The sequence below is a fragment of the Pantherophis guttatus genome, chromosome 1, assembly GCF_059756535.1.
Source record: "Pantherophis guttatus breed Tessera chromosome 1, ASM5975653v1, whole genome shotgun sequence".
NCBI classification, from domain to species: domain Eukaryota; kingdom Metazoa; phylum Chordata; class Lepidosauria; order Squamata; family Colubridae; genus Pantherophis; species Pantherophis guttatus.
In genome coordinates, this window is record NC_142063.1 from 34641357 (window position 1) to 34657869 (window position 16513).

The 16513-nt window shown below is 37.3% G+C and overlaps 1 protein-coding gene across 1 annotated transcript in view; it reads right to left on the minus strand.

Annotated features, from left to right (window-relative positions):
- The window catches only part of ESR2 (estrogen receptor 2), a 68403-nt gene that overhangs the window by 33755 nt on the left and 18135 nt on the right, over positions 1 to 16513 (minus strand). The window contains exons 3-5 of the mRNA XM_034433572.2: positions 13000 to 13494; positions 8123 to 8298; positions 4348 to 4464 (exon numbers count right to left, since the gene is read on the minus strand). Of these exons, the coding sequence (XP_034289463.1) occupies positions 4348 to 4464; positions 8123 to 8298; positions 13000 to 13433 (727 nt within the window). The 5' untranslated portion in view covers positions 13434 to 13494. The remainder of the gene's footprint in view (positions 1 to 4347; positions 4465 to 8122; positions 8299 to 12999; positions 13495 to 16513) is intronic.

The following is a 16513-nucleotide window of genomic DNA, read 5'->3' on the forward strand; positions in this document are numbered from 1 at the left end:
GAGGTCCACAGAAGTTAGAATTAAAGCTATAAAGCTTCCTGTTTTATACTTACAACAATCCAAATATAATATTTAAGATGATAGTAAACCTCGCTAAACATTGCACACTAATTTCATAACTGGGTCATCATAAGTTTCATCATTCCAACTTCATATACCGGAAGAATTGAAATCGTGCAGAGATCAGCCTTCTCCAAGTAGGCCATTTGAGGATGATGGAAACTTTATTTATTTATTTATTTATTTATTTATTTATTTATTTATTTATTTATTTATTTATTTATGTTCTTTTTTATACAAAGTCAGCTTATTGCCCCCACAAACTGGGTCCTCATTTTATCTACCTCGAAAGGATGGAAGGCTGAGTCAACCTTGAGCCTGGTGAGATTTGAACTTGCAGTAATTGCAGGCAGCTGGTGTTAACAGAACTGTATTCTTACATATCAGGAGGGTATCCAGTTGGGAAAGTGGCTAATTTCAACTTTCTCTTCCTTTTTCATCTCATGCAGATATTGTTATTTCTCAGTTTTATTGTTATGATTCATGTCTTCTCAAAAGGAACTGCACAATATTATAAGGGCCTCTATTTGGTTATTTATAGTTTACTTTGGTTGACTATGGAAAACTCGAGATCGCTATAATTTGCAAGATCTCACTCAGAATGAACAGTGAAATTCTAAACTTATTCAATGGAATTTTCTTTTTGGGAAATCACTCATTTTATATTTGTTCAACAATGATCAATGCTCAGCCATTGGCTAAATACCCAGTCATAAATGTCACATATGGGTTGGTGAATTACTGTGTTGTTTTGATTGAAATTGTAATGTAACCTGACCAAACCATGTTGAATAAGTATGAGATTCTTACCTTCATGATTATGAGGGCAGAAAATAGTTCTAACTTCACACCCCAGCTCAGTGTATTGTTAATGCTGATTTATTTTGAATTAACAGATGCATGTTGAACAATAGAAGGTTTTCCTTTTAAGTGATCAGGGTGAGCATTTGGTCCCTTCTGCTGTTCAGATATGCTTATTTTTATCTAAGCAACCTGAAATCAAAGCTGACATACTACTGTACAGTTGTCCTGCAAATAATCTGCATAGTTAGGCTGAGATAACTTAGCTTTTATTTCAATGTATATATGCATGCATGTATATTCCATTCTTCTCTCCCAGAATAAAAAGATAATGGCTGAACTTATGGGCAAGACTCCTAATAAGTAAGACACTGTTTTCTTCATGGAAAACATATTAAAAGCTTAAAAAATTCATCTGCAATGCACAATGTTAGTAATATTTTACTTTTAAAAATTGCCCTGCATTCTGTTACTCAGAAATTTAGGAAACCATTCTTGTATTTTGAAAAAATATAAACCTTCTCTCTCAAATGATTTATTGTACACTTACATGAATAAAATAAAAAATGAATGTATGTATACTGTATGATCAAAAATGCATATTACAACCAGAATATTTAAATCTTGAGAGATTAATAAAATAAAGTATCAAGAAATGATTTGATCTGAGTTTAGGTATATTCATCTTCCAAACCTACCAGGATTTTGCAAGAATTAGCAATTCAGTTATGTAATATAATAAACCAGAATATTTAACAAGCACTACATATATTCAGATATTATGATGGATTACAACTACCATGTTCTCCAGCCAGTCATTTGAACAGGTACTAGTTTGGGCTGGTGAGTATAGTAGTTAATAGAGTAATTAAACAAAATGAAGATTATGCAAATTTATTGTACACTTGGCTTGGTTACTTGTGCTTGGGTTTTGTTTTGCTTTGTTTGTTTATTGAAAAAAAAGAGTAAGCATAGGAAGATGCCTTGTCATTCATCACTTAAATTCTTTATCATTTTATTATGGTTCCAAATATCTATTTATATGTTTTCAATATTTCAAACAGTGGTTTGCACATAAACATTTTGTGTTAAATAATAGCAGTTCATTGGCTGCTATTGATGTCCTGACCAGAATGTAATCAAAGTTGGAATGAAAACATAATTCACAATTGTGAGGAAAAGAAGCAACTATATTTTAAAAAATCATTTAAAAATTGTACTATCTACATGCATATTCTGGAAAGATATGAGATGCCCAATCGTATTGCTTTATGAAGGAATCCTTTGAATATGCTAAACAGTTCCTCCTCTCCACCAACCAATGAACTCATAGTCCCTAAGTACGTACATTCTGTACACATTTATATATGGACAACTTCATTATTGTGCCAGGCCATCTGTGGCAGTATCAAGTAGCTTTTGGAGGAAAATATAGGACAGGATAGGAACATCATACTATTACTAAAACAGTTGGGAAAACGCTTCCTAGCTACTATTTAAAGCCTCTATTCCCTGCAAAGATTTAGCATGAATACAGAAAGTGTGGAAGTGTCAATTCCCCCAAAATATATGCAGACTCCACTACCAACACCTGGGATGCATGGCTGTCTCTACAGATCCTGAAAGGGACAGCTGTAAATACATTTAATCAAAATTGTTGACAATTGCAGACCTGTAGTAACGCCTTATTATTGTGCCTAATCATTGAATGCTGGTATGCTTTAAAACTCTCTGCAGCAGTCCTTAATGCTCAACACATTTATTTATTTATTTATTTTATTTTATTTTATTTTATTTTATTTTATTTTATTTATATACCGCCCTTCTCCCGAAGGACTCAGGGCGGTGAACAGCCATAATAAAAACAATGTACAAAATAGAATTTAAAAGCAGATTAAAATAATTAAATCATAGGTCGAATTTAAAACTCTCATTATAAAACCAATTTTAAAACCCCATTAAAACCCAATTAAAATCATTTATCCCATCAGAGCAGCTTGCTGGAATAACAGGATCTTCACTGCACGACGGAAGGCGCGGAGGTCGGGGATCCTTCGTATGTCCGGGGGTAATTCATTCCAGAGGGCAGGGGCCCCTACAGAGAAGGCTCTCCCCCTGGGGGTCGCCAGTCTACACATAAAATGCTCATTGATGCAGAAGGATTGTTGGATGTTTGGAGATGAAGCGTGTATGTTAGGCCACTATTGTTCTAATGGGAAAGTAGAAATGAAATCCAGGCTATATAGTAAATGCCATAATTTCAAATGAAAATCATCAGGACCCTGGATTAAGTGTATCATTTTTGGAGTACTGCTGAAAATAAAAATTTTGCAACTTTTATTGGCATCTGTATTTACATGCATTGCTAAACCCTTTTCATTGATTTTTTTTCTGAGGCTCAATTTTTCACTGATTTTTTTTCCACTAAATTTTCTTAGCTGTCATGGAACTGTGATGTTAAAACTGTAAGATGTTTTAAGAGGCTTCACAGTACCAGAACAAAATAGAGATAAGAAAGTAAGAAAGGTATTTTTTCATTACATGTCTCATGTACACATTACAAGTCTCTGGAAAAGTCAGCAGATAAGATAAGATGTGTATCAAATCAGGCTTATTGCATCAACCAAAAATTTCACAGATCACAAATTACCATTCACTCCCTAGAATACTTTGCTTAGATGTTAATTCAGTATGGTAATAAAAATGTGGCCAAGGCTACAGTCTGGGCAAAAATACTAGCAGGAATCACATAATCTATTGATATTTGACAAATCAAGGAGTCCTTTTAAGTCTGCACAGTCAGTTATCTCCAAGTGGGTCTTTCTGTGGGCAGAAGGCAAAAAGCAACATCATAGTAAATGCATGTGAGTTGGGTACTTACACTAACTCAAATAGCTCAAAGAAGGACACTCAACCCATAGATTATTGCAATATTATTGCATATCTCTGAATGGACTTGTTGAAAAACAGGAGAGAAGAAGTCATGAGAATTTGAAACTCAATATTATCTTCAACTACCCTCTTTAAAGTCTCACAGGAAACAGTTTATGGAAGACTTCCATTCATGCCTCTGTCATAGTCTAACCACTTAATATTTTCCTAGATGTTTTGTTGCAATTAGAATTTACTGTCTAAATGATTAACAGCTAAACTCCCAGGCAATTCTGGAACCTGGAATCTCACACATCTGGAGGAAAGAAGTTGGGAAAGTTGTTCTAACTGGGAAGTTAGCACAGTAGCTTAAAGTACTGATAAAAATTTGCTGGGATGAGTTCTTCACCAAATTATTTTTCTCATCCAAATTAGGATGAAGCTGAGCTTCAGTAATCAAACAAAACTTCAGATCTACCTACTACTGACGTTCATGGAATTTGCACGTGCATGACTGAGGTTCTCAATCACAGTGTGCATCTGCTTTGGAATTCAAGCAAAATTTTATATGAGAAACCCTATAAGAGAAAATGCCCAAAGGAGCAAAGAACTTACCACATTTCATCATCCCTACTTCATAACATTTCCGGAGTCGGCAGGCCTGGCAACTTTTGCGTCTGTTTTTATCTATTGTACATTGGTTTGTCGCTGGACAAATATAATCATTGTGCCCTGGAGGGAGGGATAAAAGAAGGTACATTTTAAAAATACTGTGATAAAGTCTTAGGTTTAGTCCTTGTTTTTGAGAAAAGGTATTTTATTTCTTGAGTTAGCTGGTTAGACTGTCCTTGTAGAACCCCTAGACAGCAGCCATGTGAAAGGCTTCCAATCCCAAATGAAGGCTGAGTCCTGCAGGCTGAGATGACTGCATACTGAACAGAGGAAGAATGACCCAGAAGTGTCACTTGTGTCTTTGAGCTAACAAAGAGCACCTTAGCAACACAGAACATGGGGAAAATGTGTTCTCTTTATCTTCATGCAGTGTAGATGCAGGTTTCGTTACGGCTGCATGTTCCTTAGGGCTGTCTCATTGCATTACTTTGCTTAACCAGAGCATTTAGGATTGTAGCTTGCCAATTGAGAAGATCCAGAATGAACATGTCCTCCAACTAACAAGCAGCTGGAGAAAGATCTTCGTTGGAGGCAGGGGTGCTTAAGGAAAAGAATAGAGTAATAGAAGTCTTATACAGTAGGTGTATAACCTTTGAGAACTTATTTGAAAGGGTGGAGAAATAAAGCATGTAAAAGGCCTAAAGAGCAAGACAATCCTGTACGCTTCAGTTCCTAAAATGAAAGCAGCAGATGCATTTTGAAAGACCTTTTAGTAGAAACAGGCAGATTGTGGCAAGCGTATCATAGAAAAGGACTGTGATCAGCAAAAGAGGCTTTTGTTTTGTTTTTGCAAACTACAACATGAGAGAATTAAAACATTTCCTTTTATTTTGGTAGGTTTCTCATCCTTGGACTAGATTTAACCTCTCTACAAAGATTCAGCAGAGACCAAGGAGAGTCTGGAAAGACAGTTATTTCCTTCTGTGGAGAAGTAGAGAAATGCCAATTTGTGGGGAAAGTTCTTATATTCCCACCAATTCATAGTGAGAATTACTCAAAGCAGATGGTTTTTGTTAAATTTATTTGACAAGCAGGCTTCTTTTTAAAGGGGAAGTTGATAATACAAATTCTGGGCAAATGATAGTGAAAGCAAATTATAGCTGTTCAAAAATGAAGGCAAATGAAGGCAAATTTTCTTAGTGACATTTTGTCTCAACCTTTGTCTAGAGGTTATATATGATGTTTGGGGTTGAATGCCTGGACTTAGACCATGATGTTCTGAGTGAAATGTCTGATAAGACATCAAGGTCAGTAGGAGGCTATGGGCAAATTTTGCTCTCCTAGTTTAGCCTAAGAATGATTGTGAATATGAGGAAAAGGAAAAAGATCATGTAAAAATGTAATTGGTTGGTACTAAACAATAAGTTTTGCCATTCTACCTCTCCTATCTTCTTAAGGATTACCATAATAATCCTCAGTTTATGTTAAGAATAAAGACAGATTCTTATTAGATTTTTATTATAGACTTTGGCTACAAGAATAAGAACTTGACATGCATTTAAGACCTAGATGCAGATTACAAAAATGATTGTTTATCTTTTCTTATATTGTAGATGTGTATTCCATTACTGAATCTCAGTGTCCTAATAAAATATAACTCTGCTTAACATTTAACCAGTGGAATGGCTTGTCTTCAGAAGTTATGGGTGCTCCATCACTGGAAACTTTTAAGAAGAGACTTTATAGCCACGTGTATGGAATGGTATAGGGTTGGTATAGACTAGAAGACCTCCAAGGTCCCTTCCAACTCTGTTTTTCTGCTATAATCTTCATTTCATCTGTTTTCCTCACCTTCAGGTTTATAAGTTCTAACAAGCACACATATAAAAGTCCAAAGTGATAGAGACAAATTTGATGGTTACTTGGAAGAAAAAAAGGGTGGAAGGAGAAGAATACAACTGTAAACCACTCCTTCTTCCTGAAAACCACTTGTCCATTCCAAATCTGCTTCCAAAATGGCTTCCTCTTGTAAGGAAATTGAATAGTTTCCTCACATTATTCAGAGATGTCATTCCAATTAAAAGGCAGCTTGGACTCTATCAGTTTTATCATGTTTGTGCATTTAATGAAGGGGCTGGTTTATACATTGATGCTGATACCAAAAAGAACACAAAAACCCCAACCCAATTTATTACTTGTAGAAAAGTTTGTTTTGCAAAACTGCTGAACCCTTTTTGGAAAACACAGTCTGTGTAGAACAGATGTGATCACAGTGTTTGGCAGTGAAGGTTGATTAGAATCAAAGGTCCCCTGGAAAAAAGATAAAAATGTTGTCATGCCAAGTCTCCAACATATGTCATGGCCTTCAAAAGGTTATCTTGTCCAGTTCTAAAGTGTAGTTGACCAAATCATATGCCAGGTAAACACTTTCACTTTTTTCAATTACCTTAATTTGTTGCATCCAATTTCATACTGATCTTACAGATCTGAGACTGAACATTTCTAACTGCAGTTACCCCAGAGTAAGTCCTATTGAAACAATGATATTTTCTTAACTGGAAACATAGATTTCCAGTTAAGGGAAGGAATTTGTCCTGGGGTTGAAACAATGTACATAAATATTTTTGAAGTGAGCAAAAAACTGAGAAAATGTACATAGAATCAAACTGTGAGATTTTTTCATAATTGCCACTGAAAATGGGACTTTGATTTTTAATCAGTAGATTCCATCAACTAGCTGATATGCTGAAGGGAAGAAATGAATCCAGTTTTAATGGTGAATCTGAAAATGAAGAGCGCCTGGTACTTTTACATATTTTGAATCTATTGTTTTAATATAATTGGAAATGAAAAGGAAATCTTAAATTGAATGTGCAAGAAAATGCTCTTTGATCCCCTTTTCGATGATGTTCCATTCCATGTTCATTCATTTTTTTAAATGCCCCCTATCTCGCCAAAGGCAACTCTAGGCACCTTACAATCATTCAATAAAAATGCCATATAAAACATTAAACAATAAATAGAGATCTTACATTTAAAATTTAAGTAGTTAGCCCTGCTTCAGTGATTAAAAAAACCGAAACCTTATAAGATGTTATTAATAACAGAAAGAAATACAGTGACCTATAATTAATGCTAAATTATTAGTAACTATACATAATAATTCAATTTATCATGCACATTGCTAAATCTCTTCTAAAGCCTCTCTTAAATCTGCAATAATCATGCAGAGGGTATAATATTTTAGTTGTTTGCTTGGCTGGTGTTAGGGAGTGTCAGCTTGTGTACTGTCCCTTAATTTCAGGTGCAAGATTTTCAACATATTGAGAAAAGAAATACCCCAAATTGTAAAATAAAATCCAAACTAAACTTCACACTTTGTTTTGGAAGGGGAAAAAGGAGAGAAACTCCTCCTGAAATAGAAAAAAAATTAAAAATCCAGTTCTGCAGTATATGTATTAATAGTATGGCCTTTAGCCCTCTTCAAAATATTGTGCTAATGTAATTAAGACTTGGGTCTCAAAGAGGTCTGCAGGGGAATTGGGTCAAAAATTCCAAATGATAGTTATAACTGCATAATTGAAGTGCTGCCTCTTTTTTGATTGCATCAGGATCCGCCTATGAAAGGGGCGGGGTTTTGATGCTGGCTGTCATCTTGACTTTGTTGCCTCTCTTCTGCACACCTCTCTGGTTCCTCTGTGTAATTTATCTTCATATTCTTACAAAAATCATTGCATTCAAATTAATTGCTTTCCCCGGGATTTCCTGTTTTCCCTACCTTGGATGCTTCTTTTGAAGAAGGCTTTACAGCCTTCACATGACCAAACCCCATAATGATATCCAGAGGCATAATCGCTACATACAGCACAGAAATGTGCATCTCTTTTTGAACCAGGGCTGTTTGTGGTGGGACTGGTACAATCACTGCTGCTGTTTTTTCTTTTCAGGGTGTCTCTGGTGGCAGAAAAGGAGAAAATCTGTCATCAAATCATACAAAGGAATGTGTATTTTGCCTCAACAATGTTCTTTTTTTAAAAAAAAATCATCCACATGAAGTTTTTCAGAGTGTGAATTGCAGTAAAAGAAAGCTTAAAATTACAGAAACTTGCATGGATTAGAGTCATAAAAATATAATACTTATTTTTCAGAACGCGCCACAAGCATCAGCTATTAGAGTACGTAATTAAGCAGGAGTATTTGACAAGCATTAGATATGTGAAGTCAGATGTTTTGTTAGATTACAACTATCACATTCTCCTCCCAATCATACTAAGCAGTTTAGTTTGGGCTGGTGAATATAATAATTAGCACAGCGATTAAGCAGAATGAAGATTGCACAGTTAGGAGTTTATCAAAGACATGCAAAGTTACTTGTGCCATATTGTTTGGCCAAGTGAAGCAGTTCCTTAGGCAGGAAAAATCAATACCACAAAGAGTATTAATTGCAAAGCATTTTTTTATTATTTGTTTTTTTCATTCATTCATTCATTCACTTTTATTATTTGATTTCTTATTCTATTTTTATTGCCAGGGACAGGAGCAGGTGCTCCTGTGATAAATTTTTTTGACTGGTCTTGAATAGTATAGATTTTATTTTGGGATGAAGGGAGGTTGATTCCATTTGCTGTCCTTGCTATGGCTCTCTGGTTGTCCCATGGACACATTCCTCCAACAAATGTGCAAGAAGTAAGCTTTGGTCCACCAAATCAGAAATTTGATAAATGCAAGAACTTTTTTTAAAGACTAAAACATGCATTTTGTTCCCTTTTGAGGCCTGAAACATTGCTTTAGCTGCACAGCCATCCCCAGGGGGAAAGGAAGTAAAAAAAAAAGTCTAGAAAGCAGAAAAGAGAATTTCACTTATCATCATCAAAGTCTTCAAATGTTTCAGTCACACGGTTGAATCTTCCATCTCAATGTTTCTCAAACCTGGCAACTTTAAGACGTGTGGATCTCAACTTCCCCATGCTGGCTGAGAAATTCTAGGAGTTGAAGTCCACACATTTTAAAATTGCTAAGTTTGAAAACACGGCTCTAGCCTGACTCTGTTTTATTCACGCACATATCCCAGAACATCCCTGCTTACATTTATACTTCATAGTACATATGAATTACAGTCTTTACCTCAGAGACAAACCCAGTGTCCTCTATTCTTTCTTGAGTAAAAGGGGATTTGATAACCTTCTCCCTTTCTTGTCAACAATCAGGGACAATGTGCAAGTCCAAAGGGATGTGAAGAATAGATGAGCAGAAGAGAAGCCACTACATTGAGAAGGCCACATATAAGCACCCATAGGTTTCTTAATTGTGACAAATATTTCAGAAAGAAGGAGAGGCTTAAGAGAGCATGTGTCCTTTTCTTAAAAAAAATTCTCCCAACTAAAGCAGAGTTTTATATGTCACATTTGAAAACAAAATCCTTCATTAGGAAAAAAAATAAAATAAAATGCCCTATGCTCACTTAATCAAGTAAAGGGAGGGGCCAGCTCCATGTAGTTCATATTCTTCCCATCTTTGAACTTTTAATTTAAGTTACAATTCATGAATTTTCAATACCACAATCATTGTTTCCATGGCAATAAATTGATATCATGAACACAGCATTAAGACGGCACCACAAAAATGAAACAGAAGGGGAAGTGCAACTGTGAAAGAGAATATGTGCAAAGGCAGAGCATTTTGAAGATGAGAAATCACACGTTACACTTACCCTTCAAAAGGAATGGAGGGTTTCATTGTACAATTCCACTCAAATAAGATATTCTGTGGTTTGCCGAGGAACTAAAAGTGTCCCATGTAGCCTTCTCCAGCCTGTTCCTTTCAGATGTGTTAGTTACTATCTCCCATGATATCTGGGGATGACAGCAATAAGACATCTTGTTGCTGACAAGCAACAGGACAGCTTGTTGCAGATGACTGAGACAGACCTGAAACAGTCTGAAATCCAAACTAGTCCCATCAACAGCACAAAATTTCTATTCTTACTTCATTTTTATCCCACCCCTTTTCAATAAAGAATCCCAAAATCTGTATGGAGATTCTCAATCATCCAGGTCATGGTTGTGCCAAGATGCTTTTCAAAAAAACCAGAAAGTCCAGTTGCCATTTGAAAAGCACCTTTGGGAGTCCCAAAAACGATACATGATGTTCTTATCCATTATTTTATAGCTGACCTCAGTCTTGCATGATAGTGGGAGACAGTATTTAGTCCAAAGTTCTTGGACTAAATAATTTTTCTTTTCAGGAATGGTCAAAACCATTTTGCTAGCTGAGGCAAAGGATAAACAGATGTCCTTCACCCATCTCACCAGCTACCAAGGAGCCTTGGTAGTACAGTGATTTAAAGCACCCTGTTATTAAGACCAGCTGCCTGCAATTACTGCAGGTTCGAATCTTGCCAAGGCTCAAGGTTGACTCAGCCTTCCATCCTTTCTAAGGTAGGTAAATTGAGGACCCAGTTGTGGGGGCAATAAGCTGACTTTGTATAAATATACAAAAAGGATGAAGGCTATTGCTTAGCACATTGTAAGCCGCCCTGAGTCTCCGGAGAAGGGCGGCATATAAATCAAATTAAAAAAAAAAAATCTCATACTGCTGAGGTGACTGGACTACCAGTCTTACTTTAATACATATGATGTGCTGGTTTCCTCACCGTATCCAGAGTCAGACCAGCTAAGAAGGATAGCTCATATTCAGGGTACATGCAATATTATTTTCTAATTAAGCAGGCTGACACAAAGAAAGTTCAGAGGGAACAAGTCCATCTTCCTCCAGGCAGGGGTGGAGGTTTTTCACTATGCCTAATAATCAGGGCCGGATTTAGATGAAAAGAGGCCCTAGGCTATTCCACTTATGAGGCCCTATAGTGAAAGTGTAATTTTAATTTTGCTAACAATTTGAATGTAGGCCCCTCTTGATCTTGAGGCCCTAGGCTGAAGCCTAGTTAGCCTACAGGAAAATCTGGCCCTGCTAATAATAGACCAGCTTGGCTCCCTATCCTATCCTCATTCAGGTATTTCACCATTTCCTAATTGTTACACCAGGAATCTTCCCATAGTCATTTTATTAGTAAACTGTTCTTGAACAAGTAGACTGTATGTTACTTGCAGAAGAAATTCTATATTATCCAGAAAATTTATCATCCTTTGTCCCATAACTTTAGTCTCTTTCATAGCCACTAACCTACTAAATCTCTATACTTGGAAAGATTTCTACCCTAGAGTTCCCTAATACCATTTTGATTTCCATGAAAACAAACTTATTTCCAAGCACAGAAGTTATACAATAAAGCTGAATGATGGGAAATTCAGAATAGGTAGGAATTCTTAAAATGCCTCTGATTATAGGGGTAGTCTGAAATCAAATTCTGAGTGCTTCCAGAATGGTTGGAAAATTCCTTTTTAAGCTTAAAGCACTTGTTCCAAACTGAAATAAAGCTATTACCAAGTTGTAACATGTCCAGAATGGCTAGAACGCAAAGCTGGGCATTTAAAACTTCTAACTTCAAAATGCAAAATTAATCCAAAATGCTTCGTGCATCTCTAGTAAATCAATTGAACAAAATAAAGTTACCACTACCACAGGATGAAACAATGGCCACAGATATGGAGAGTCTTATCGTGGCATTAGACAAATTAATGAAGGATAGAAAACCATCAGTGGCTACTTGCCCTGATAGTTGTATATTTTCTCCAGCATCAGCCCCTCTGCATGCCAATGTGTGAGGAAAAGAGAAGGGTACTGTGTTAATGTCCTATTTGTGTACTTCCCCTAATTCCCAAGTTGACCACTGTAGGATCAAAATGCAGGATTTGTTTGAGGTTCCTCTTCTCCAATTGTACTGAGAGTCTATCATATGCTAATTCCACCCATTGCATATGGGAGAAAATGGATGGTCCAGAAAAATAATTCTCCAGAAAAAAGTAAATTATTTAATAAATATAGCTCCTTTTTTCCTAAAAGAAAAAAAAATCAGCCTTGAAATGAGAAATAATCCCATTGAACTCTATTGCTAGCATACATCACAAATACTATGCAGGTACAATTTTGCATTATCAAAAACTCAGTAATATTTTTAAAAATAGTCCTCTTCTGAATATATTTATTGCCCTTTCCCAAGATTTCTGTTCTCTTACATCCCCTAAATGTCAAGCCAAATGTCTGAAAATTCAAGTTTCATTTTAGCTCCAACTTCCAATATTTAAACCTGTGGCTGAACTGTGTTCAGCTATTCTCATTTAAATAAGAGTTACTTAAGAACATGAAAAAATATTAAGAAGTTTTTTTAAAAAAAAATATTTCAAAGCAGACAGGCAAAATATATATTCATGAAGTATCTCTGATTGGCTGTCCCAACTTTGAAAGCAAATTGAAGGTAGAGGAAAGATCACAGAAGTAATTCTGGGGAAATAATTTGTGCTATTTTCTCCATTTAAATCAGATATGGGCCCTTCAAGCTGCTATCAGACAGATTTCCAAGTCTGGGAAAAGGCTTATCATCTTTTAGAAATCACTCTGTTTCTTTCACCCCATGACCTACATATAACCACAAATATTCAGACATTTTGCCTAGGCATTTGGGACTCTGTTTCTTGGTTATACTACACTGGATGGAATATTTAGCACTAGATAACGGTAGATAATTTTAAAAATTACCTGTGAATAGGCAAGACGTGATCCACAGGTCGGGCTTCACACCAAGGGCTTTTTGGTTGCTCTGCATATAAAACCGATGATTGGCAGTGAACTGTCAGAGGAGAGATGTGACCGGAACTGGACCACAACATGCTCGGACTCGCCGCCTGCCTTAAAGTGGCATTTTCTGAATCGTTGAAATTGGCCGGAATGTTATAATTCATCATCGAAGGGCTGTAGAAAGCCATGGCTGAGTAGTCCGGTCTGTTCTCCATATAACAGGATGGAATGTAGATCGGGCTGTGTTCCACAGTCAGAGCAGCCTGGCTGCAGCTGAAAGGGATGGGAGAGCTCTGCTCAGAGATGGCGCTTTTGGCTTCTCTTTTACTACATCCGAGTTCTTGAATTGGTGGCAAATGAGAACATTCCTTGTGAGACGATGCACAGAGGGACATGCTGGAGTGAGATGGATGCCAAATGTCACTTTCTTAATCAGTCATTCCCCCAACATTTAATCTGGAAAACAGCAATGGTGAGGCTACATAAAATACATTTTTAAAAAAAGAAAATTCCCCCCACCTCACCCTCACTTCCTGGCCGTGCACGTCTGGGGCAACAATATGAACAGTAAGCAGCTTTAGCAGACCAATGACTACAGAAACAGTCCTACTCAAACATAAATGTGGTGATCCTATGAGAACCGAGAGTTCCACTGCCTGTGGATGGGAAAGGTAATTCTCTTGAAATCTCCCATTCATCTGAATCAGAGGTGGGTGACTTGAGGCTCCAGAGCCAGGTTTTAAAGAGTCTTCCACCCAGGGGTGAAATCCAGCAGGTTCTGACAGGTCCTGGAGAACCAGTAGCGGAAATTTTGAGCAGTTCGGAGAACTGGCAAATACCACCTCTGGCTGGCCCCAGAGTGGGGTGGGAATGGAGATTTTGCAATATCCTTCCCCTGCCACACTCACCACGCCACACCACACCACCAAGTCACGTCCACAGAACTAAAAAATTTGGATTTCACCACTGCTTCCACCCCTAACTCAGGCACAACTCAGCAGTATGGTTTCTCCCTAATTTGAGGCAAGAAGCACACAAAAACTACAGCATCAACAGCAATATTAGATTCAAGAAAGAAATACAGCCCAGAACTCCCAGTCCAAAACTCATGAATGAAAAATAAGGAAAACTTTGCTCTGCCTACATGCATGCATGATACAACCCAGCTTAATTCAGATCTTGGCTTCACCAACTGTTTGGCTTTTGCCCTTTTAAAAAGAAGTGAGGCTTCCAGACTTCCAAAGGCTGCTCGTCTCCAATCAAAATAATTTAGTAATAATGACTAATACTGTTAATCTGAAGAAGGGGACAAGTTTCACTGTGAACACTCAAATATGTCAGTGCTGATGTTATGCCACATAGAAATGATATACGTTCATCCGAGATTCATCCTACATTGGTAGAGATATCCACCATGGACATTTCAGGCCCAGAAAATTGCAGGTTGCATGATTGCAATGCTTCTCCAACCCTTAAGCATTTTGCTATCTGAGGTGAAGGGCAAGCTGCCATTTTCACTTCACATATAAGTTACAAAAGTCAACCCAACTGGCAGTTAAATTATACTCTAATCAGAGGTGGGTTTCAGCAAGTTCTGGCCAGTTCTGGAGAACAGGTAGTGGAAATTTTGAGTCTTTTGGAGAACCGGTAATAAAAATTCTTGCTGGCCCCGCCCCCATCTATTCTCTGCCTCCCAGGTCCCAGCTGATCAGGAGGAAATGGGGATTTTGCAGTAACCTTCCCTTAGAGTGGGGAAGGAATGGAGATTTTACAGTATCCTTCTCCTGGAGTGGAAAGGGAATGGAGATTTTACAGTATCCTTCTCCTGCCATGCCCACCAAGCCATGCTCACCAAGCCATGCCACGCCCACCAAGCCACACCCACAGAACCAGTAGTAAAAAATTTTGAATCTCACCACTGGATTGTGAGTAACAAGAAGTCTGACAATAACGCCATGATGGTACCAAGTGGGTGGGCCAAAATGTTTTACCTCATTTTAAATTTGCTTTCTGGTGAGGTTATGTTAATATATTGGGTTGGGGGGACGCATTTTAAAATCACAAGGACTGCCAATTTATTGCTATACTGACTTGGCATGTTGACTAGAGACCTGGGGGAAGGGAGCTGCAAAGGAACCCATAGGTTGCAGCACTTGATGTGGGTTCCTAATGGAATATATTTTCATAGAAGACAATATATGAAGCTCAGGACTATACATGTGATAGATAGAGTCTAGCACAGAATATCTTCTGCCTACTACAACATCTTCTTCTGGGTTTTTCCTCCAGTAGATATAAGGGTTGCCAAAAAATGTTTACTTGATATGTGCATTGGTTGATTGTTATTCTTGTTATTCTTCAAAGAGGTATAGTAAATTATATAAATAGAATAGTTTTCATATAATTTGGAAGCTATCTTGAGATCACCGCTTCTGAAGCTTAGAATATAAATCTTCTATTGATCAGGGGTCAGAAACTAAACTGGGAACTAGACCCTAATTGAAACTAACTGTCAGATCTGCCTCAATCCAATCTCCCAGAAAAGTAAAACTCTCGACTCCATTTGGTTGAAGTGAAAAGGCACTTTTACTAAGAGATGTTGGTTGCAGTAAAGTCAAGCGTAATCTAAAGGTCCTGCACATCAATACAGAACTAACCCCTGGTTTCCCCTAGCCCTCCCCCATGGTCCGCTGGTGTGTACCCAGTCTGACACTGCCAAGAAGTTTTGGGAAACACTGAGGCATTTGTGTTGGTGAAATTCCACTCTCCTTGATTGAAGATGCCAGTGTGCCAGCACGAACTGGATTCCAAAACACTCTGTTTTTCCTCAATTGTCTGTCCCCCTCCCAATTTCCCATCATAAAGGTATACAACTTTATTGCCCCTTTGTTCCCCCCTCCCTTCCCCAATTGATAGCAGAATGCCAGCAAGGCGCCAAGCCGAAGGTGGTAGATCTGACACTAACACTGGCTTCCTCTCATTCATTTTTTTTTTCATTTTATTAAATTTGTATACCGCCCTACTCCCGAAGGACTCAGGACGGTGAACAGCCATAAAATAAAACAGATAGATACAAAATTTAAAATAGAGATAAAACTAATTAAATAAATTTGGCTGAACCAATTTTAAAACCCCAATAAATTAAAACCAAATTTAAAATTTCCATTTAAAAAGAGGAAAAATTTAGGTCAGGCCAGCTTGATGAAACTATCACCATCACCCCATTCTATTGTTTAAAAAGCATTTCAATTCTTACTTTGTCCATCAATCTTTGACTTTTTAAATGGCTTTGAGCCCCTTTCCTGCTTATCCCTTGGAGTCAGTCCCAGAGGCACAGAGAAGGAAGATAATGCAGTAGGAGTAGCAATACGCTGCTCAGCTACAAGTGGAAAGGGGTAAGGGTCATACCATTAACTGAGATATTCAGAATGGAGGGGAGAATAGAAGAGGCCAGGACTAAGAGTAAACAAGAACT